Here is a 24,905-nt window from a genome sequence, read left to right on the forward strand (position 1 = left end):
CATTTCACTCTTCATTACCCGCATCTTATGCTATGGCTGGGACCTCTGATGACATACTGCACTCTTTTTTGTGAACGGAAACATTGCTTTTTCAAAAGAGCTTTACGAAGCACATTGAATTTCAAGAATATTGTCAAATTCTGCAGTGAACATCATCAGTATTATCAGGGCTGGCTAAATACTAAGAATACCAGATTTGAGCGTGATTTCCTTGTAGAAAAGTTTGTAGAATCTTTTCAGTATTTGCCAAACTCGTACAAAATAGTTTTGGGTGATTTTGGGTTACTGAACGAACAAAATATTTATGCCGAGCAAGCTTCTTATTGTGGATATAGCTACAAAAAGGGCGACTACTTGTTTTTGAATCACGACGAATTCGGGGAGCGGTTCTTTGTGATACGAATTCAATTACTGGTTTATGCGAAAGGTGCCGAAATCATTATCTTCGGTGAAAAACAGGCTGTCGAGAACATACACGAACAAGGATTGTTCATACTGGAAGGAGGATCGATCTGTACCGAGGTCAGAAATATAACGGATTTCATTGATCGGTCACCGTTGGTTTCATATCACGAAAATCACAAAGAATATATTTTCAATAAGCACGCAATTCCCCTTATCAACTAAACTAAAGATGAACGCAAACGCAATCACAGTGTTCAACATTTGCGACTTTAGTCGTTTGCACCGCATTGCAATACCTACATATGGGACCATTTCCAGTCTAATCCAACAAGGTAACTGCTTGAAAATAAATATGCGCAAAAACATAATCTTACCTCGATCTATTTCAATTTCAGGATCAATCGTCTTGGAAAAAAACATCGCCAGCATTGTAACTGAGGTAGATGGATGTCGTATTACATCTGACTTGGTTCTCAATGTTTACAAAGATAAACTTTTCATGTTGCTTGAAGCGCATGAGCTGTGGACTCCTGTTGTGAAAATTCATCCTCTCGTAGAAAACGCAGCTCAACCTACAGGTAAATACACATCATTCTCATTTGTTCTCTATATAAAACCCATGTAAAGTATTGTTCCTGCAACAAATTTGAATGCGCACGTTTTTGGCAAATGTTTTATGTACTTACCTAGGGTTTGCCAAAGATTTTACAGTTAATTTTACATTCTCAAAATTATTTTACTTGCCCACTTGTTAGAAACGTACTAGTATTTACATTTCTGTAGAATAATGTTGACAGATCTATCGGGTTCGTTAAAAATGTTTAGGTCGCTTGTTACACCGATGATTATGGCACAATGAATCGCCTGCTTTGAGCGTGCTTACAGCGGCACACGAGGAGTTAACTTTCTGAAATCAGTATGACGAAAGGCATCTAAGGTTCGTTTTCTCAAAATTAAGCACTTTAATCGAAAAAATATTTGGTAGGCGTAGTAGAGGACACCATCCTTCATAACCGGTACCAAATAGTTTTTCATGAAAAGTTCCTAATTTTGAGAAAACCCGCGTTAGATGTCTTTCGCCGTACAAGTTTCTGGCGGTTAACTCATGCTGGCTATTTGCGCATATACGCCCCCTAGCGCCTGGATGTGGAAGCGGTAGGTAGAGAATCAGCCACTGCCAATAATTCATTGACTCTGACGGCAGCGCGAAATGAAAATGGGGACTGGGTGATGCTTTTTTTTTAACGGGCGAGGTACATAGGACGTCAATTTTATAATGCTTATTGAAATGTTAAAACACATTTTAGCCGAAAATGGTTTGATTTTTGAGTTAAAAATTAGATTTATATTGGGATTAGCAATACGAAAGCGATTTTTTTTCGATTGAAAAAACATGTGTTGATTAGTATACTAATCATTAGCTATTAAAAGCCTAAAACGTTTTTTTCCAAAATTCTAACCCAACGTATTTAAGTTTTTTTAGTATAGGTATCATTGGTAATAACATTTTAAAAGCATTTTAAAATATACTTAATATCTTCATTATGGTGAAATATAGTAATTTCATGCACACGTCCGTCTCCACCAGATGGCAGCAGTGCGGTTTCGTCAAGGTGAATGGCCTAACGCTTCCGACTACATAATATGTAGTTTATTATATTTTTTAGATTTTTATAAAATTTAGCTATTCTGTCAGTAGCAGACAGTAGCAGTTGCACAAGATATTGGTGAGTACAACGGCTAACTTTTTGAGAACTTTGCTCCATCGGTGTTGAACTTTATCTAGAATTATAATAAAACACGATAATAAAAGTTTAAAAAAACCCTGCTTCATATATTTGGGGCAACAATACGTAACAAAAAAAGAATATTTCGTTATGTAATATTTTAACAAACCCTATCGCTGTTAGTTGATCTTACTCCACGTTGCACAAATCAGATTAAAAGTTAAAATTAGTTGTAGCTTTGGGAGTTAGCATCTGCCCAAAGGACAGTTGGTACTATCTCATTGAATTCCATCACAAAATAAATCGAGACTGATTTGCGATTTGGGCGATAGAACCTCTAACTATTTTAAAAATCCAAAACAAAAAATGAAAAGTGCTGCACGTGTGAACCGGCCAGAAGAATTGGTGTGATATTTGTTTAAGAATGGGGTAACGAGAGTTGACCTTAAACAAATGTTACAATAAGGATCTGGTTTTCTCAGTCTCTGGGTTGAGAAAGCCAGATCCTTAATGCAACAATTTTTCCAGTCGTTAATTAATAACAGTTATAAATGTTACAATCAATTGGGCAAATACATTTTTTGGCAAAAAAGTCAATTGCACTTGGCCTGATATTAGTCCACAACAGCTGTTTTTTTTTAATTTATGCTTCTGATTTGAAAACGAGATAGAAGCATAAAATAATATGAGTTTGATCAAAAACTTATAGTTTATCAGACTACGAGTTTTATTTATTACTGAGCATGAGCATGAGCAGACTACGAGTTTTATTTATTACTTAAAAAGTTACTTGACACGAAACGTCATGGTCACTATTCCTAGTGAAGAATAGGGTAAATAGATGTATAAACTTTTTCATCAAAGGGGTGATTCAAATATGACGTCCACTACCATTTGAGATTTTTAGACTCCCTCCTCCCTCCTCTGTCACGCTTGTATACCGAGTGTACGCACTGTCATAAAATCTTTACCCCCTCCCCGCTTAAACTGTGGACGTTATTTTTAAACGACCCCAAAGTACTCTTTATTATGGACAGTGGAATCTACAGACGAGAAAACACATGGTTGAGTACGTTTTTTTGATCATGTACTAGGAGCACATGACATTGAAATAGTGACGTCGTGCTCTTTCGGAGACACATTTGACAGTTTTTTTGACTACAAAGGATTTATCTCCACTCAACTAAATAGATACTTGTTTTGGAAATCTTTATTTTGTGTGCGTAATATCCGTGTATGGCGATGCAGATATTCCATAAGAAGCCATATACTTCTTTCTCACTTTATACTAATGACACACTGGTAGTAATTGTACCATGGTACAATACAGAGTCTATTATATAGAGTTGCGCAAAGAGGATCTTCTTACACTTATTCTGAACGATCTTCTTGTTATTCTGTTTGCAACTTTCATTTTTGTTCAACCCTTAAAGTGACTTCACGGGAGTGTTCACTGCTAAAGCTTTTTAATTCGATAACCAAATCACCCACAGAGTGCAAACACGTGAGTTTCTTGTTGCCACTTTATTGGGGGGTGTATTGAAGTTTTTTAAAGCTGTTTCTAAAACAAATCTAATACATTTCAATTCATGCGTTTTAATTCGCCATAATAATCATTAGGCGATAACAATACTTCCGCCTTACCAACAAGCATTTGTTTACTTTGCTCGATAGGTAGACGGTTTGACAGTTCAATAGGTAGATTTGGCTTCACTCTTTGCGTAACTCTATATATAATAGACTCTGGTACAATAATGTTGAGAAGAGTGCCATACCAATTATTGTCTTTATTAAATATAGTCTTTAAATTATTTTCTTGTTACCTTGTGCCATGATATGAATACCATCGGGGTGTCGTAAGTACATAGTAACATACTCAAGTCGAAATCTGAATATGCTCTTATTGGACAGGGCTATGGATATATCAAATTGTGGTTTATGGACAAAACTATTTCGTCAAGTTCCCAGAAAAAGTCGGTGCAACCAATCGGTCGGTCGGTCGTATAATAAAAAATGTCATAAACTCTGCCTTTGAAAATTTCAAATTTAATATAAAAAAATGTAAACATTGCCCTTATGAGAATTTACTCATATTTAAACACGAATAAACATCACCCTTATATGGTGTCATGATGCAATAATTTATAACGTTTTATTTACTGACGTCATTTATTGTTTTGGATAATATCAGCAATAGTATACAAATTTCAAATAGTGATACATAATGCTGATTGCACGACCCAAGCGAGAAGCACGAGCCAAAAATTGCAAATAAAAAACAATAAATTGCCCTCATGACACTTCACTCGCCATTAGAAAACGGATAAAAAATGCCCTCATATGATGTCATATGACGTCATGATGCATAGGCCTTTCATTCAAAACTTTTGACAGCCAGGCTTCTACACTTTACTACACCTGTGACTGTGAATTGAATCGTGTCATTTGATAATGCAAAACATACTATTTTTTTTTGCTTCTGTAAGAACGGTAAGAACATTAACAGATTGGCTGTGAATTTTTAATATTGCAATACAGGAACGAATAACGGTAAACTAAAAGTGTTAAGTGAAAGTTGTTTGTGGGATATAACAGTTGTCTGGTATTTATGAATGCGCCTTACGTACTCTGAAAATTTCGCCGTGATAGGTACTCGGAATCGGTCCATGAATGAATACCAACAGTTGCCGATTTGTTCGATTTGAGAAGCTCAAGTGCAGTAATAATGCTATTAGTTCATAGATCTAACAGTAACTCTTGATTATAACGCACTCCGTATATGACAGGGCAAAAGTAGTCAGTAATCGAATGAATGATCATTTGCTCAATGAATGTGCATTTGTATATTGACGCAGCCGACCAGCGAGCATTTTTTTTATTGTTTTTAATTTTTTTAATGTTTCCACAATTCTCATAAATTCAATTCTGACCAGACTCATATAACTCAAATTGTTTCATTACTCGAGTACCATACGGTAGAAATACTAAGACGCTAAATACCAAAATTTGTTTTCATAAAACAATCTTAATCACGTTAACATATTTTAAAGACCGGTTCGGGGAACCATGCCTATGTCACCAAACCGTATGACACAATATTTTGTAAAAATGAAATGTGCGTCTCGGAAAATATCTTTGTCCGGGTTTTGTGTCTTGCCCAGAAATGCTTTAAAATGTTGATTTCATTGATTTATACGCATTTATACGTCTAAAACACTAACGTTTTATTGCAATTCCAGTTCCAAAAGTGAGGTTTTCTATTTCCGAATGTCGCAACTGCATAGCGAGTAGTGCGTATCTCTGCCATAGCCATACGACATCCAGAAACTGGAGAACATCGATAGTCATTATTAGTGCTTACTTAGGTTTTCTACTGGAACTACAACATCACACCTATTGTTATATAGACATGCAGGCTACAAGCTATATACTCATTTAATATAAACCAATTTAATGTGAAAGTTCACACATATAATTTTGACTGATATCATATTAAGATACGCTATGTCAAGGGCCCATTTCCAAGCCAGAGAGCTGATTTACAATAAATCATCTCGCTTTTCGCGGTACGCAAACTGATCACAAAATTATGAGATCAATTAAAATGATAGATGTGGATCACAACTGTTCTCAAAATTCTTCAAATGAAAGAATGACGTATTTGATAAAACATAAAAGAAATCAAATAACTTCATACATATTATTAGATCAAACCATACCTTCAACACCTTATCGCATTTAGAAGAATTACTATATAATATAATAACATATTATTTTATGTACGCCAAAAACAGATGGTCATTGGTAGTACTGACTGAATACTTAACACCGAGTATTAGATAACGGACAGGACATTTACACATCAGCCAGTGGATCAGAAGAGAATTTTTCGTTTTACGAAATATTTTCTCTTTACTAGGACGGGAATCAAACCCACACTCCACAGTACGCAAATGCGGCTAGACGACTGACGCAGCTAAGCGTGAAATTCTTTCGAAGGCAAATAGGACATAATTTTTATTAAATATTTCTAAGGGCCTTATTTATATTAATTAAAGATTTATCCATACCACTCGGTGTATGGCTGTACGTCGCCAACTATGCAGTTTACGGATGCTTTACAAATCCGACGTTCTGGCTAAGTGCTTGACCTCTCGTAGTATTCTGATTTTTGTGATGTGAACGATGAAGGTTCAACAGATGATGCAATTCGTGGTTCATTCGTCTGCTCCACGTACCGTCCGCCTTCTACGCCACAGGTGGTACGCAACACTGTCTTTCCAAAAACCCCAAGTTCGCGTTGGATCTCTACGTGCATTTTCCAGGTCTCATATCCATAGAGGACTATCAATGTAACGTGCGTTTAGTGGATAGTCAGTTTGGTACGACGGAAAACTCTATTCGGAGGGTCTTTAAAAAAAGATAGAATCACCGTCTTCGACCTGAGGGCGCACAAACAGAACACTTTACATCTAGCATGAGACAAAGGACAGGAAATTTACGCTACACCCAGTGAACCAGTGGAGAACTTTTCGCTTTACGAAAAGTTTTATCCTTATCCTAGCCCACAACTTGCGGAGTTCATAGTATGTACGATTTTCAATGCTTCTCCGAATTGATCCGCTGGTATCGTTTTCGGCGATAGCCAGCGAGCCCAAGAATACAAATTCTTCAACCCCCTCGATTTCGTCACCCCAGCAAATCGTCTTCCACCTGATCGAACCACCTTCCTCGCTGCGTACCTCACCCCTTCTTGTGCCCGAATCGTTGTCAAGAACCATTTTCACTGGGTTATTGTCTGACATTCTGGCTAGATGCTTGGTTAACGACGGTCTTCCGATTTTCGCGATGTGAATGATACATGGTTCTCCCAACAGCTGTTGCAACTTATGGTTCATTCGCCTCCTTCAAGTACTATTTCCATCTGCACACCGCCATAGATAGTACACAACATTTTCCTCTTGAAAACCTCAAGTTGATCCTTTACGAGCATTGCCCAGGTCTCGTGTTCGTAGGGGACTACCGGGCTGAAGAGTGTTTTGTAGATACTCAGTTTGGTACGGAGGCGAACTCTATTCGATCGAGGCGTTTTGCAGAGGCCAAAGTACGTTGGACGTGTTTATGACTAGTCAATACGTTTAGCTTCCCTTTTCAGTTCAGTTTCCCTTCCCATCTTCTTAAAGTTACCTGCCATAATATCAAACAAAGATAAAAAAAATGTCGGCGAAACCAAATAGCGATGTTGAAAAATAGGCACGGAAGACAATCACCTTGCCGTAACCCTCTGCGCGTTTCGAAGGGACTCTAGAATGCCCCTGAAACTCGAACTACGCACATTCGATCCATCGTTACCTTGACCAACCGTATCAGTTTATCCGGAAATTCCTTTTCGTACACTAGCTGCCATAGCTAGTCCCGATCGATTGTACCATATGCGGCTTTGAAGTCGATGAATAGATGATGTGTGGGCACGTTGGATTTGCGGTCTTTCTGCAATATCTGACCTACTGCAACACCTGGTCTGTGGTAGAGCGTTCTCCCATGAATCCCGCCTGGTACTACCCCACGAGCTTTCTTGCGATTGGTGTTAGACGACGCCATACAATTTGGGAGAATACCTTGTAGGCGGCGATCAGCAATGTGATTGCGCGGTAGTTGCTAAGGCAGTTCTGCCGCCAACTTTAGATCACCTCACGCTCGTCCGTAAGAAGATTTAATGCCGTTTCACATTTCCCTGCAGCACGAGGCCCTCTCCTCAACTTCGAGGCTCAACTTCTCATACAACTTCCATGTGCTATTAGCGCGGTACAGCTGCTCCGTCTCTTCACGGTCGCGATCTTCATGCTGGCGCTTTTGTCTATTCCGCACCCGTTTGTATTAGCCACCCTATAACCAGAGACCGGCGGAGTGAAAAACTGTCGAAATGGTAACGTATGAAAATGCATGAAATCGTGAAAATAATACCGGCATCACTTGAACTTTTTGCTTGCTTCTTATGGATGCAAAAAGTAAACAAGTCGAATTGGAACCGCTTTTGACGGTTCGATTGGAAACAAGATAGCGTCTTCGCCGATCTCTTATTGTAGTATTTCTAGTTTGTACAGTGCTTTGTTCGCTCTCGTACGGTGTTGCACCAATCTCGCCTATGATGCATTCTTCTCCTGCACTGACTGCTTACATTCGACGTAATTTCTTCAAAAAAAGCGGATCTGCTCTTTCGTTGGGAGTGCCACTTCCAACTGCTGCGCGTATTCTTGAGCAAGTCTACCGTCTTCTAGCCGCCCAATGTTAGGCCGCGATGTTCGACGCGTGTTGTACACCGTCGAGAGTTTTGAGCACAGGCATACTGTAATGAGATAGTGGTCGGATTCAATATTCGCACTGGACGTTCAAGATGACAGATGGTTAAACGTGGTCGATTTAGTTTTCCGTTCCTTGGTTTGGCGATCTCCATGTGACCTTGTGGATATTTTTGCTAAAGAAGAAAGTGCTTAGATCTACCATTTCGCGAAAGGTTGCAAAGTTGGCCGTTGTCAGTCGATACGATATGCAGACTGTCCGGTCCGATCACCGATCTGTACATTTCCTCCCTTCCTTCCTTATAATGTAATTCATCGTAGATTATCTTGTCACAACCTGCGAAACCTAGCGACTTGCAGCTTCCAATCGTGATCCTTTATTCGTCGCCTAGGTTGTTGCCGATTGTATAGGGTCAGATTTGTGCAAATAATATAATAAAACCTAAGAAAGGCCTCCAATGCATCTGGCAAATTGTGGTGAAATTGCTCCAAATAAATTAAAATTTTATGTGCCTGAAGCATGAACCTATACTGATCCAACAAGTCCATATAAGTCCCTAGAGCCTATGCGAATGCTTCACCATTAAGTCCAACTCAGATGTTCTAGGTTCTCCAAATTATTCCGGAGTTGAGTTAAATTGCTCTACTATCTCAACTACGCCTGATATCATCCGACAGCGACCCAGCGTGTCTATATAAGTTCTTAAAGCCCATGCAAATGCTTCATCATTCAAATAAGTATAACGCAGATGTTCTAGGCTCTCCAAATTGTCCGGGAGTTGAGTTCAATTGATCTACCATGTCAACTACGACTGGTATCAAACCGATAGCAACCCAGCGTGTCCATATAAGCCCCTAGATGTCATGCGAATGCTTCACCAGTAAAATAAGTGCAACGCAGATGTTCTAGGTTCTCCAAATTGTTCGGAACTTGAGTTCAATTGGTCTACCAGGTCAGCTACGACTGGTATCAAACCGATAGCAACCCAGCGTATCCATATAAATCCTTAGAGCCCATGTGAGTGCTTAATCCGTAAATGCCCAGGTCGAACGTTTAATTATGAAAAATTATGGGAGGTTTTCAGAGATTTTTGCTTAGATTCACTAAAGTCATGAGGAATAGTTGTAGTTTTATGTACACGGGAACCTTCCGTTTAATATCCTCCCCCTTTTCATGCTGAAGGAAACTAGCTGGCAGAAAATCGTTATTTTAAACAGTGATATATAAAACTGGTCATATTTGGCGATTTAATGGTCCTTAAATCAGCTTTCATGACTAGTGCTGTTCTATGTGATTCAGTTATTTGAGATTTTTGCAAGTTTTGTACCAATCAATATTTAAAGTTTTCCAAAATACAAGGAAGTCCGTGCTGCAATTGCTCTTAATACATGATAATTTTATGTGCATGAAATGCTCCAAACTACTTTGCAGGATCTGTACAGGTCCTTGAAAGTTAGATGAACAGATAGTGGAATTGTTTTTGTAAATTCAAGGCCATCTAAAATATCCTGAAATTGGTGTTCTCAATTACAATAGGACTTTGTCGAATGTATCTTTGGTTTTTAATGCTTAATCGTACTTATAGTAAACCACCATGTTCATGTACGTCCCCATTACCCTTCACTATTGATGAAGTCCATAGCAGATGTTCTAGGTTCTCCAAATTTGTGCTGGATTTGACGTCAATTAGTGTACCAGGTCATCTACGCCTGATACCAAATCGATACCAACCCAACATGTTGATGCAAGTCATTAAAACTCTTAGGAATGATTTGAAATTCATATTAGGACAATGTAGATGTCCTAAGTTTTTAAATTTGTCCTGGAGTTTAGCTAATTTGTCCACCAAATCAACTAGGCCTGGTGCTAAACTCATAGAGATCTAGCATGCCTATGTACGCATCTAGTGCCTTTGCGAATGCTTCACTATCTAAAAAAAAAGTCCGAAGTATATGTTATAGATCCTCCAAATTGTTTGGAGTTAAGGTCAATTGGTCTATCACGTCAACTACCCTAGCAGCACACATGTTCCGCATGAGCCACTGCAACTTATATGTGACCAGATTCAGTCCCAATCAAGTTGCTGCAACCACTTTTGTCTAACTGGTGCTGCTCGGGTACGTTTGGTACCAATCCGAAAGCAACCCATCATGTCCATACAAATCTCTGAAGCTCTTAGGAATGATTGGCAATTCTAATCAGGACCAAGCAGATCTTCTAAGTTCTTTAAGTTGTCCTGAAGTTCAGATCATTTTAGCCACCAGATCAACTAGGCCTGATGCCAAACTTATAGGAATTCAGCGTGTCTATGTGTCCCTGGAGCCCGTGTGAGTGGTAGCACAATATGCTAAAGATCTAACTTACAAGGAGAATTTTCAAATTTTTTACAAAACACCCATAAAGTATTCAGAACTTATGCATTCGTTTGGGATCTTAGGACTTACATGGGTTGCTAACCGTTTGATACTAGGCGTATTTGACCTGGTAGACCAATTGAACTCAACTCCCCAGTGGCGTCGCGTAACCTCACTTTTTACCTGTGCACTGACCCAAAAAGTGAAAATTTTGACATTTTGACAGTCCAAATGGAAAAGAAAATTATCAGAGTCGTTTATACTAATCAAAATCTAGTTATTCTAGGCATTTTCACACACCAATTCCTTAAATTTAAGTTCAGTGCACAGGTAGATTGAGGTTAGGGAAACGCCACTGCAACTCCCAGATAATTTGGAAAACCTAGAATATCCGCGTTAAACTTTTTTTGACTGGTGAAGAATTTGCATGACCTCTAAGGACTTATATGGACACGCTGGGTTGACATCTTTTGATATCTTTTGATATCAGGCGTAGTTGACATGGTAGACCAATTGAGCTCAACTCCCGGACAATTTGGAGAACCTAGAATATCTGTGTTGAATTTATTTGAATGGTGAAGCATTAGCTCTAGGGACTTATATGGACTTGTTGGATCACTATAGGTTCATACTTCAGCATATGAAATTTTAATTTATTTAGAGCAACTTCACCACAATCTGCCAGATGTATTGGAGGCCTTAAGAAAGTTTTTGTTACATTATTTGAACACATTTCGTACAAATGAATCATATTTAATAGCTCTGTTCATACGGGCTGTTAAACAGACTATTAAAAAGCCAAATTTGATCAGTTTCATATATCGCTGCCTAAAATTACGCTTTTAAGCCACCTAGTTTTCTTAACCCTAAAAAGAGGGGAGACTGCGAAGAGGAGGGTTTTCATGTTCCTAAAAGTAAAAACTATTCCCCTTGATTTTAGTGAAAATTCCGAGTAAAAACCTCTGCAAACTTCAGAGATATATGGTTTTCAAAATTAAAAGTTTATCCTGGGCATTTACAGGTTAACTGGATTATGGTAAAGGTATTATTTGTGGATATATTTTGGGTAATGGAACAATGATTTTCGATAGAATTCGTTGTTGCAAAAACTGTTTCATATCGCTGAAGTCAACGTCTCATGCTGTATAACGCCGCACACTGATAACACATCTATTGCATCTTCCATCGACTGACTGAGGTTCTGTGAAACCGCATCAAGTGCCCTTCTATCTGACTTGTGATATGTTGATCGTAAAATGCATACGGATATAATTCACTCATACATTTGTTGTTTGATATTCTCAGGGATTGAGAGATACCCGACACAATTTGTGATCAATTGGATCTGCTACATAAAAGCTTGTTCAAGAAAATAGACAATTTTCCATTGACGTTTGGTGTATTTTAGCAGAACTCCTACCAATTGTTTGACGTAGTAAATACTGTTTTCGACCTTCTAGATCTAAAAGATGTTTAGAAGTTCTTTATTCCCCTTTATATTTTTTCTTACAGAATCAATGATAGACACCGCCGCTATAACTCAGCTGCAATCGCAGAGATCTACCGACAACACAATTACAAATGAAGACATCAGTACTACGATATTCCTACAGCAGATGAACGCTCCTTCAGGAAGTGTCTCTATTATTCCAAGCTCCAGTAAAACACCATTCACATCAGAGGCCATACTGAATCCAGGGATCGACACTCAACATAATGCAAATCAATCGGTAAACGAAGTTCTAGTTCTTGAGGAACAAGTCGACGAGACTGTTGGCTACGATGAAAATTGCAATCCAAATAATCCGGAGAAAAGGCCTCTGCAAGATGTTACACTCATAATGAGTTCTAAGAAACACGCTTCATGTGAACTGAAGTTTCAAACCTTTGAAGTAAACTGGCAGAAGATAAGTGATAATGTCATGAATCGCCTGCAAAATTTGCAAAAATTTCGGGACGAGAATCCAAGTCAGTGTGTCCCAAAACTTATCCAACTGACAAAGGCTGATTTGAGTGGGCTTACGAATTCAGTGGTCGATCAACTACGGATGATTGACACCCAAATCCGAGCCGACATCATAGGAACTGTTTCGAAGCAAATTCTCAATGCGTTCCCGTGTTTAAGCTTTGTGGACGATGATGGCTATGGATCAGGAACCGGACATGTGTGGCTGAAACATAAGATGATTAATCGGAACTCGTACCTTAATCGATTCAAGGAACAGTATGTGGCAAAATCAGATATCATAGAACTACGACGAAACCGGAATGTGAGAGCAGGAACCAAAAAACAGTATTGGGAAAACACGACCAATGAATGCTGCAAAGAAGTTTTTTCGAAGCTCACACGTGATGAACCAGCGCTACTAACACATGAGTTCCTACAAGCCTCACAATCTTACGTTCGATATCGGTACGATGAGAACATTCCTTTGAAAGACATCTTAGAAAAACTCCCCGTTCTCAGACGGAGGATACTGCTGTACTACCATTTTGAGTGTGCGACAGGAGTATCGGCGGATTCATTGGAGAAGTACTACACGGCTAAGCGATCAAAAATAATTGATTTCTCGAAGACAAATCGTAAGATCAGTCATCTGGACACAGCGGCTCCAGACTACAATATTTTTGAATATTTGTGCAGACTATTGGGAGAAAACATTGAAGACATCATCATTCTCAAAGAGGTAAGAAACACATATTAAATAAATTATTATAGCTTAACATTTTTATTCTTCTTTTAGGTTGGAACAAAGATGGTCGACATAACTCTCGATTGTTCCGGTCCTGTTATTGTTGCCATAGGTAATTCTGAAAGACTAAGTTTTGAAGTAAAATTAGAAATTAGAAAGCGATTCATATAAGAGTCATATGTCGATTTTTGACGATTTTGATTTTCTTCCAGAAATAATCAAAAAATTACCTCATTCTTAAGAAAAACTGATAACATTGGCTTCGTTCTAGAAATTTGAAAATCAAACCCACTTGTTTTTTCCCATCTTGCAATTTAGTCACATACCAGTCACATTCCAGATTTTGATACACTTTTGCGCAAAAAATAAATATAATTATAGTCCATTTAGTTCCATAGCAATGTATACAAATAAGGAATATTATGCCAAATTTTCAGAAACTTTGCAGGTTTTATCATTTTTTTTAGATTTTTTTGTATTTCTCCTTGTAAAACAAATTTGAAAATTTCAATGGCATATTACACAAGTTGTAGGAAATAGACATGGGACGATTATGCGAATAGGAGCAGTATAATGCATATCAATTATTAAATGGAACATATAGAGTAATTTAGACTAATATAGATGTTTCAATGATCTATATTGCCAAAATAGCATACTGACCTCATATTAATAAACAACTCAACGAAGATAGATCTAATTTGCTTTTATTAGTAGTTTAGCTAAATGACAGTTTGTGTTCGGATTATCATAGTTGATTCATGTTTAAGTTTCACCAAATTTTATCAATGTATGATGTGAAGTGAACCTAAACAGCATTCAACAAAATCAAAAACCTTTTTCAATTCTGTTTTTTAATCTTAATTTGCAGATTGCGGAAATGGGGAGCGAATGCATTACGTTTTCGCGGATCAAACGCGACTGAGCGAAGGAACAAAGAATGTTGTCGCTGCAGTAGCTGATTTGTTGTGCATTCATTATGTGCATAACTTCATGTACATGAAGCAAATCTCAAAGTTTTTGGAATTAGTCCAGGAATACTTTTCAAGATTTTGCCGGCCACTGGATCGAAGTCAAACGCGACTCGCAAAGGACAACAACAAAGAACGGTGAAGCGAGTAATTGATGCAATTGCAAATTATTCATCGCCGTAACTGAAATGGATATGCGAACGGTTACGGTTATTTTGGAACAATAATAGTTTTATATTTGTTATGAATAGCATATACTGTAGTGTTAAGGTATCAGTAACTCGTTGAAGATTTGTATCTTTTTCTCGCGCGAAATGTAGTAACGAACTAAACATCAAGAGAGATTGTCAACTTTATTACCATTTTTTATTATTTCCATTTCTTTATAAGTTTGATTCACCATGTAAGCTTTACATTTACTAATAAATCCCATGCTTTTAGTAAACTATTTATTTCAATGTTCGACACTACACCGACGTTATCTGCTTTACCAATGGCTTTATTATATTTGGACGAGTTAGTATTATTCAATTCTACTCCTTTAGGGAAGATCCATTAATAACGTAACGCAAAATTGGCCATTTTCGACCCTCCTGTTACACTTTTGTATAAATCATTTAAAAATTTGTTTGGATTGTCACACTTCAGGCAACCCCTTTAAACGTTACGTAATTTATTGATGTTCCCTTACGTGATTGTAGCTTTACAAATACGTATTTTGACTTCAATAGTCATCCGAAGCACACACAAACAAACTTTCAGACATTAGTGACGTTATGATTTATGGTCTAAATATGTATATGTTAAGTTTAACATAATTAATTCAATTGATCAATAGTATTGAATCGTCTTATAATTAATTCCGTACAAACTGCGTGTCTGTGTACTTCATCCAAATTCGACTGACAAAAACAGCTGATTATAACGGCAACAAATATGTATCAATTTCATTTTAGTCAATACAATGATAGACAGTCGAAAACCTGAATAAACTATTGTAGGTAGTTGGATTACCCGTTAAATTTTATTTTGTTTTAATTTGCGAAGGGCTATACTGTGGCCAATTCCGAATCCAATACAGAAAAGGTTTGACCGGTTATGGGATAAATCCAACCTCGCTACGAAGTATCGGTTTCAATTGAATTCAGTATATTTGACGAAAGTTTAAGTGTGTTACCGAATTTTACGTCTGAATGTAATTTTACATGTAAACAAATATGAACGTGTAAAATTACAAAATTGCTAAAGACTGAGTAATGTAAAATTAAGTTAAGACATAAATATGTGTCTTCAGAGATGCTCGCAGGTGTCGGTCATGGAAGACATAAAATTACATGAAGTTTTCGAAGTGTGTACATATTGGGGCCCCCACATACCGTCGGCCCCGGGCCCCCTTCCGGCTAAAGCCGGCCCTGTGCCCAGGGAAGTCGAGAAAATTTCCAACCCTAAACTTCCCTAGACCGGACCGGGAATCGCCACCTTCGGCATGGTCTTGCTTCGTTCTCTATACAAAAAAAAATCTCAAAAATATGGGCCTTATTTTATCCTTAATAAATAAGTATTGTTGAGAGCTTTATCTTGATGTATTGCCCACAATACCAAACAAAATTTCCAGAGGGAAATTTCCCCGAATTTCCGAAGAGAAAATCCCGAAAATTCCGAAGTTACGAAATGAAAAAAAAATCCCCAATTTCCGGAAAGAATTTTAAAAAGAAATAATTCAAATTTCCAATGTGGGTTCTTCCGAATTACCAAATGTTAAAGGAAAATTTTCCGAATATCCTGGTAAACTTTCTCCCGAACTTCCAAAAGAAACTCTCTCGAATTTCCATAGAAATTTTTTCCAAATTTCCGAAGAGAATTTCCAAAGAAAATTCCACCCTTTTCAAAAAAAAGTTCCTCTAGTATCCAAAAGGAAATTCACCTGTTTGAAATTGGAATTTCTCCAATTTATAAACAGAGTTTCCCTGAATTTACAAGAGGGAAATTCCAAGAATTCCCAAAGGAAAACTCTTCGAATTTCCAAAGGGAATTTACCACTGGCGGAAACAGAGGTGGGGCACCACACGATGCAATCACACTATTGTTTTCATAGTCTATTGTTCTTGCACCAAATAACAATAGCTGCCTCCGCCAGGGGAATTTACCCGAAGTTCCTGCACATTTTTTCTCCCCTGTTTTCCGAAACGAATTTCCCCGAATTTCGAATGGGAAACTACCCAAGCTCCCAAGGTAAAGAATTTCTCTGAATTTCTTAAATGGGAAATCGCCAAATTTTTAGCAGAAAATTTTCTAAACTGAAATTTTCCGGATTACCAAAAGGTAACACCGAAGAGAATTTATTCGAATTCTAGAAGGAAATTACTCCGAAATTATTGAAAAAAAAAATCTCATATTTCTTCAAAAGGCATTTCCCCGAATTTCAAAAGGGAAATTGCCCGAATCTTTATGGGGATATTTTTCGAATTTTCAAGAACTTTTTCTAACCTAGGAGCAAGATTTTTCCCACATTTTTGAAAGAAAATTTTCCTAATTCCCAAGAAAAAAGTTGCTGAATTTCCAAAGGGAGTTTCCAAAAAATCCGGGAGGAAAATTCACGGACATGCTACTCCGTGATTGACTGGAACTTGTAAAATTGCACAGAGAACCATGTGAATGGAGCATGGGATTTGCTATCCATTCTCAATGTACACGTTTCAGAAGCTCACGTATTTAAAGTCAATAACGGCACCGGCCACGTCCTTACGATCATATAGGAAAGGAAGGATTGTTAGTTCGACTCTCGTTGCTACTAGAGACCGAGAACACCTCTGCATCTCCACGATTGTCACGGGATGTGGTATTGTGTTAGTTGCATAGGATCACAAGAGAGAACACGCACTGAACTGATTAACTTTATTACCGACCGCGCAATGCAGAACACAATATTTCGGCAGATCGCGCGATCGTTCTGCTATCCAAAACAAGAGAAAACACGCATTGAACTCAATCCAGGAGAAAAAATCACGAACATAGAGAAGGAAAATTCCCGAGTGGTATCTCTGCGCGTCTTTACACCAGAGTGAATGGAGTCTGACGGCGTTTCAGCGTTTTACATCGCTGCAAAATACGTATTTTGAATCATCGATTGTTTCTGATTCGAATTTGGATAAAATTTAGCTTCATCGTTAACAAGTCTTACATCTTTATTAATCTACTGATTAGCACTTTTAGCATCGGGATTACAGTCATACCTTCATATAATTTTTGTTACGTTATATCGAAGCAAATTTCTGCCATTTTTCTATCTTTCTTTTTCTATAAAATAATTAACCTAAAATCAATGCTATTCTCCTAACAGTGCGATTCAGCTTTCCTTACCGCGTTTCTTTCTTGATGTTTTTTTTTAATTGTGTATAAATGAAAATGAACCAAAATGATTTCTGTGTATCTGTCTATCTGAAATGTCTTTGTCAACATCTTATGGGAAACTTCCAGGCCTTCAGCAAGGGTCTCGAACTCGATACGCTGAAGACAACCAAAAACGGAAAGGAAAACGAAGAGATCCGCAAAACAGGCCACGAAGGTAGCTGTGGCAAAGGAAGAAGGTACACGTAGAAATTAGGATGTGTGATCTAAAGGTTGCACCAAGCTACGGTACAGAGGCGAGGCTATTATCGTCATAGCTAACGGAAAGAGCTACGCAGATGTCCTGAACGTCATGAGAGGCGAGCAAAAGCTCTGTTGTCTGTAAAGAATACGTCAACTCCATTCATAGGACGTGGAAAGGCGAGATGGTTTCCGTCCTGAATTGGGATGCTGCACAGATGAGCTCTTCGGTTATGGTCATAACTCATATACTTGCCAGGGACCTAATCGTACTGCCGGAGATATGATGTCGAAGACCACAAAACCAACAACTACGGTAACAAACACCTCACCGGTGAGCAGACCTGTCAGGCCATTAGACGACAGCGTGTGATGCGTCCACGTCCTAATACAAGCGTGTGATGCGTCCACGTCAATGAAAACACAACTTAAGGGTGAACCGTGTAGTGGCGGAATGACACGATGCCAAACTTTTTTTTTAGAATTTGGCTAAAAGCCAGAACCAGGCTGTGGCGTGCTACAACAGGTGACGACAGAACAGTAATCTGAACTACGAGAATGAGCGTAGTAAACGAGCTTCGAAGACATACTCAGTATGACGCATGATACCCCCTGAGGAAATGCATATAACGTAGAAATCATTGGCGTAACTAGCCCCGATGCCTAGGGGGAGGCTATAGCCCCTTCATCTATTTTCTCTATTTTGAGCTTCTTTTCAAAAATTATCGAACATTTTACCACCTAGTGGCAATGTGATAAACCCGGTCCAAACACCTAAGGCAATTGCGGATCAATCGCACTTATCCATATTCCCGAGAGATTTTGACGGGAATCCTCCAAGCATACCGAAGGGAACCTCCAGGGATTGAAAATCCTCCCGGAATGTCGACGGGAATCCTTCAGGGATTCCGACGGGAATGTTCCAGAGATTCTGACGGGAATATTCCAGGAATTTGAACGGGATTGTACGTTTCAGGATGTTTCAGGAATTTGGACGGGAATTTTCCAGAGAATCCGACGGAAATGTTTCATAGATTTTAATGAGAATCTTCTAGAGATTCCGAATGGAATCCTCCAGGAGTTCCGATGATAATATTCCAGGAACTCCGACGGGAATGATCCAAGAGTTCCAACGGAAATGTTGCAGACGCTTCGTCGAATATCCTCCAGGGATGTAGAAGCAAATCGTCGAAGGATTCCGAAGCAATCTGTCGAGGGATTCCAAAGCAAATCGTCGAGGGACTCCGAATTAATCCTCCAGAGATTCCGTAAAGAACCCTCCAGCGATTCCAGAGGGAATCCTCCAGGGATGTTGAAGTAAATTGTTCAGGGATTCTGAAGCAAACCATCGAAAAATTTCGAAGCAAATCGTCGAATGATTCCGAAGCATATCATTGAGAAATTCCGAGGCAAAACGTCGAGAGACTCCGAATTAAATATTCAAGGGATTCCGAAGCAAAACGTCGAAGTATTCTAAAGCAAATCGTCAAGGAATTCCGAAGCAAATCTCCGAATGATTCTGAAACAAATCTTCGAGCGACACCGGAGGAGTTCCGATTAAAATCAACGCGAGAATCTGAAGCAAATCCTCCATGGATTAAGGAAGCTATCTCTCACATAATCTGAAGTGTATCCCTCAACGACACCAAAAGGAATCCAGTGTGAATTCTTCTGGATTCCGGTTGGAATAATTCGATAATTCTGAAAGGAATTCTTCAAAGATTCCAATGAGAATTCTTCTCGGATTCGGATAGGAATTCTTCTCGGATTCTGATGAGAATCCTTCTCGAATGCTGATGGGAATTGTGAAGATTATCATGCTGCTAGGCAAGCTAGTGATGGTTGATTATCATGCTGCCCGTTCGTGATGTTTTACTACATGGCTTTGATTGCTGGCAAAGTACCACGATTGCTGTTATTGATATTTTGGCGGTTCTCCGTTGTTGTTCATATTAAGCTTACTTTGATGCTTTCAAATCAATTTGATATTGGCAATATAATATCATTTTCATAATTACCGTGAGGATTCGAAATCCGTACACTTAAGCACCTTAATATATGAAAAAGTCATTAGAAAATAGGAATCAAATTTAAATAAAACATTTGTCATTGATATAGGAGCATGAAGGCTTCTTCTTTTGAAGTGTTTAACATTTACTCATTAAAAACTACGAAAAACATGATAAAATAATGAATAAAATCAACTACTGCTGACTCGAAATCCGTCCACCGTGGACGGATTTTGAATCGAAGGATCAAAATCCGTACAGTTATTTTTTACCTAATTACTTAAATTCAGCAGTCTGGTTGACTAAACTACCACTATAAATAGTTCAATACGCACCTTGAGAAGCGTTCCCTTTGATTTGTATTCCGCTTAACTTATGTAATGATTCGCAATTAGCAATGAAACACAGTTACTTTTGGTGCAATAATGCTCTACCCGAAAACAAAATGGCGGCAAAAACTCCGCGTTTGGTGGGTGGCGATTTGTTTTTGATTTTTGTTGTTTTAATTTCAAAGCCTTATTTCCATTTCTATGCCCTTAAAGCTTACTGCCAAGTATCTGAACAGGACATGATAAATTATTTCTACATTAATTACTTTCAACCCCCTTTAATTTATTGATATCTCATGAGGTGGACGGATTTCGGTGCTGTATGGATTTCGGTCCCGCACGGTAACATCAAGTACAATTTCACTACCACACAGGAATCTTTCTCAGAAATGAGAAACAAGCTCATTTGTCATACACTAATTTTATTATGATAGGATAATTATGGAAGATAACTATTTTGATTTCAATTTTTTTCAGTTAGTTTCATTATGCTGTTGAAAATTAATATCACTGCTAACTAACTTTTCAAATCCTAGGGGGGGCTAAGTTTTCCCTAGGGAGGGCTAAGCCCACCCCTGAGCCCCCCACCCACTTATTTATGCCAACTACTAGTAATGTATTACAAACTAAACGACTAAAAAAATACTCGGAAATGTTGTGGTCTCATGCCCACGTTTTGAAATTGAGCGAAATGCCATGCTATTTGCTAGCAGTAATGATACGATCCCAGACAGTCTCATAAAGAGGATGAGTCGGGACGGGACATGAACATTTAGAAAACGCTAAACACAGCAGCTCAATGGATCATGTCAAAACTGTAGCTTTGGTGGCGTGTTTAACAACAACAGTAGAGACTACTGTGACTTTGTGGACACTAAGTTCGCCCGGCAAGCAACATGCCGTGGGTGAACAGCGGGGTCTCGGCTCATCTTCTTCTGCGTGAGTAAGCGAAAGAGACCGTAAGGTCGTCATGGCTTGCAATAGACGGGTGGTAGCGGTCGTTACCCAGAAACTCGTGTTTTAATTGCCTCGTGCATTAGAATAAGTGAGACCCTTCTCGATTGTGCTGTCCTTAAGTATTACAATTAACTTAAAAACTATCACTAGGCCAATGTCATTTAGTCAACGCAGGTCATGATTGATATGAATGCATAATTCTGCATTCTTTATGGCATCGTCAGTATTATACCTTGCTGATAAGTGGAAGTGTAGAAGGAACGGTTTGGATTCCTGGCCGGACAAGAAAGTACGTGCTCGGTACCACTCCCCAGATCCGTGGAACAATTGTCGGCCATCCATTATGGCACGCGTCAATAAAGAGCTTTGGCATTGACGCAAATTGTGCCGAGGTTGTGGTGGTCTGGCTAGCACTTGGATTGTTCGAAGGGCAAACAAATTCCTACCCATAATCATGAATATAAAGTCATGAAATCATTAATTTGTCAGTTCATAAAATCAGGAATTTGTAAGTTCATGAAAATATGATTATTATTCATGATTCCAGGAAAAAAATTCCAGGAATTTCATTTATGGTACTGTATCAGTCGACAAAATGCATAACCATTTATACTTCGAACACAAGAAGCATATACGGCTGAGAAGTAGCACGCCGGACTCTCACCCAGTGGACTCGAGTTCGAGCCCTGTGTTGAATTTTTTAAAAGTTTTTTTCAATTCCAACAACCAAATCGTAAAACATTGGATGCGTTAAGCAAAAATAAATCAAGAATTATATTGATGGTGTATTTTCCTAACGTGAAAACACGTTGGATTCACGAAATCATGAATCATTTTCTTTTGAGAAACGGATTTCTACCCGCGTAAAGCAGGTGTATATTGCCGAAAGTACACCCAGCACTTAATTTTAGATTTAGTTGCACTGCTTTAAATTTAATAATTCGTATATATTATTCCGGACACAAAACAGGCTCCGTTTCCACTTTCGAATAACGCAGGTGTGCTCAATTTGATTTTCGGTAAAATCGTCACAATCCAATTTGTTAAATCTGTTCACATTTGATCAATTACCGATCCATCCATCCAATTTTGTCTTCCAGTTTCGTTTCCATTGCTATTGGCATGATTTGGTTGAAGTTAGAAAAGAAATCGTCCTATATTACAGGTTTTCACCCAACTAAGACAACTGTTGCTTCAAAATTCTGAAAAATCACTCCGTAGTAAAAATTGAATTACGAAATATAGATATAACATTTACAATGGAAACAAAACTAGAAAAAAGTCGGTTGGAAATTATTAATAATTTGTATTATAATTTTTTATTCTTTTCTGCTTTACACCCAGCAGCTTATCTTACATTTAATTGCACTGATTTAAATCTAATAATTTGGATATTAGTCGTACGAGTCTACGGTTAGTCGCAGTTGGTACATCTCAGATAGGATCGAGCATAAAACTCAGTAAAAACAGTAGATTAGCGATTTAAAATCTCTAATCGCAAGCAAGGTGTGTATACCCCTAACACAAATTGTGAATTGTTGATGTACATTTGTTCGAATTATAAACAACAAAATAAGTAATTTAGTTAACTTATCACTATGATATTATTCTTAGCAATTCAAACGACACTTAACTATAAATGCAATCTTTGCAGATCGATTCCCCCGAAAAAAGCAATTCAAATATCTCGCCTTGCCCACCCCCACGCAACTAAAGGGCAATCGAACGAGAGCAAACTCAATGAAGAGTTCAAAAGTCACATCAGGTGCGGAACGGATCCAGCCACTATTTGCAGTGAAGAACCCCATCTGAGCCGATATGGTTCCGCTTGCTTCCAACTACTCACATCTATCCAGTGGAGTAGTGCGCTCTTCATAGTGTAACTTTCTGATATCATCAACTTCGCCGGTCGTCGTCGTCGGTCCTTTATGGGAGACCGTCCGTCCGCCACCGACGACCGACAACGACCAGGACCAGACAGATGAAGCCATTGTGTAGACTACTGCTGCTGTGTGTTGCGATATCGAAGGAGGATGGACGATGGAGCCAAAGCACAATTTGCTTGAACTGAACTGCGAGTCAACCCATATCCAAGTGCCGCTGTTGGCGACGACCGTCGAGAAGAAAGACTGGGGCGGGGAATGTGGAGCAGAGCAAATGAGATGAGTCATTTGATACCCGACTCGGTATCCCATCCAGCAGCTACAGAGGACAGAGTTTTGTGCGAGTGCGAGAATTTCGTTTCCTCGTCCTGTTGATAGTCGTCAACGGGTCCGCTTCTCGGAAAATGGGTTCGGACCAAAAACCGGACTGACGCGGCAAGGAACGGCAACGGGTAGTAGTTTCAGCCACAGCAATGGTCTCGTGGTGTATTTTGTATCCTATATGATGCGGCCGAGGAAACCGCAGAATTGTGGTGTTCTACATAGTTACTCAGACCAGTGAAACCAATGATTCAACTATTTTATATTTTCCAACAGCAGCCAGCCGGTGCTGCGGTGAGAGAGGCAGACTAAGGGCAGTAGCAGCAGCACCAGCACCAGCAGCTGTGTGCGGGTTTGTGGCTTTGTGGGGCGGCAAAAGGAAGGAAAATACCGAAAACCACTTTATGTGTGCACAAAATGCTGCTGACGCGCACTGGGGCAGCGTACCAGAAACAAACAATATTTGAAAAAAGGGACGTGTAATTTATTCAAATGTGATTAGACATATGAAACAAATTCCATCCTGTCTATCTCTCTAGCAATCAGCTTAAAGAATTCTTTCGCATTTTTGGTGGATCCGCCCCAGTGTACACCGTTGCTGCTAGAACCGAAGAAGTCTACTCCTGGTGCTGCTGTTGCTAGTGCTGTGGTCTTTGGGGATTGTGGCAAGTGGTCCTTCTGTGTCGTCTACTGTTTGAGAAGAATAAAGGAGGATGGTGTCGTCGTCGGTGGCGGAAGTTTGTAGACGACGACGGAAAGCAGTTGATGAAACAGCAGAGCTCGCACTCCTAACCTTCGACCCGGGTGAACCTGAACTGTGCCTGCCATGCCATGCCATACCATGCTGTCTATTATGCATATACATAATAAATGTTTTGGTTGAATGTTCCCCTCTCCTCAACCAAATGCTCGGAATGGGACACAAAGGCGACGAACGGGTGGACGGACCGGCGGTGTTGCAACAACAAAAGTCGTGTGGTTTTTCCGGACACATGTGCCGGGACGAAGGATGGACGTTGGATCGGTTGGGCGGTGAGGTCCTTATCAAACTTGAAAACCTACTTCCTCGAGCTGGGGTTCCTCATTGATGTTGCGGTTTGTGAGCGTTCGTTGGATGATGCATCGTACGTAGCACTACTTGAGGATATCAAACTTACGAGTGTTCCTCGCCAAGTGGGCCTTCGGAAGATGGGGATGGTCGATAAATCCGGGCTGTTCATCGAATGAAGTTATTTTGCTGCACAACATATCGGTTGGTAGTGGCAGAAAGATTCGGTATTGTCTGTGTTGTCTTTCCGGTGTTTCCGATACATGATGTGCTGCTATTCATAGTCGGATGGGCAAATGTGGGTTTTGAGGTATGTAGAC

General features: G+C 39.0%; 2 protein-coding genes across 2 annotated transcripts in view; one reads left to right on the plus strand and one right to left on the minus strand.

Moving 5' to 3' along the window:
* Positions 1-24,905, minus strand: part of LOC134225846 (protein groucho-like) — a 134,192-nt gene that overhangs the window by 25,181 nt on the left and 84,106 nt on the right. The gene's annotated exons all lie outside the window — the stretch shown is intronic.
* LOC134221380 (uncharacterized) lies at positions 443-23,216 on the plus strand. The gene is given in 7 exon segments (XM_062700572.1): positions 443-983; positions 12,299-13,473; positions 13,531-13,591; positions 14,351-14,518; positions 14,521-14,597; positions 17,928-18,037; positions 22,988-23,216. Coding segments are annotated over 7 exon segments (2,169 nt in total). The 5' UTR covers positions 443-634.

This window comes from Armigeres subalbatus, chromosome 3 (assembly GCF_024139115.2).
Source record: "Armigeres subalbatus isolate Guangzhou_Male chromosome 3, GZ_Asu_2, whole genome shotgun sequence".
NCBI lineage: Eukaryota > Metazoa > Arthropoda > Insecta > Diptera > Culicidae > Armigeres > Armigeres subalbatus.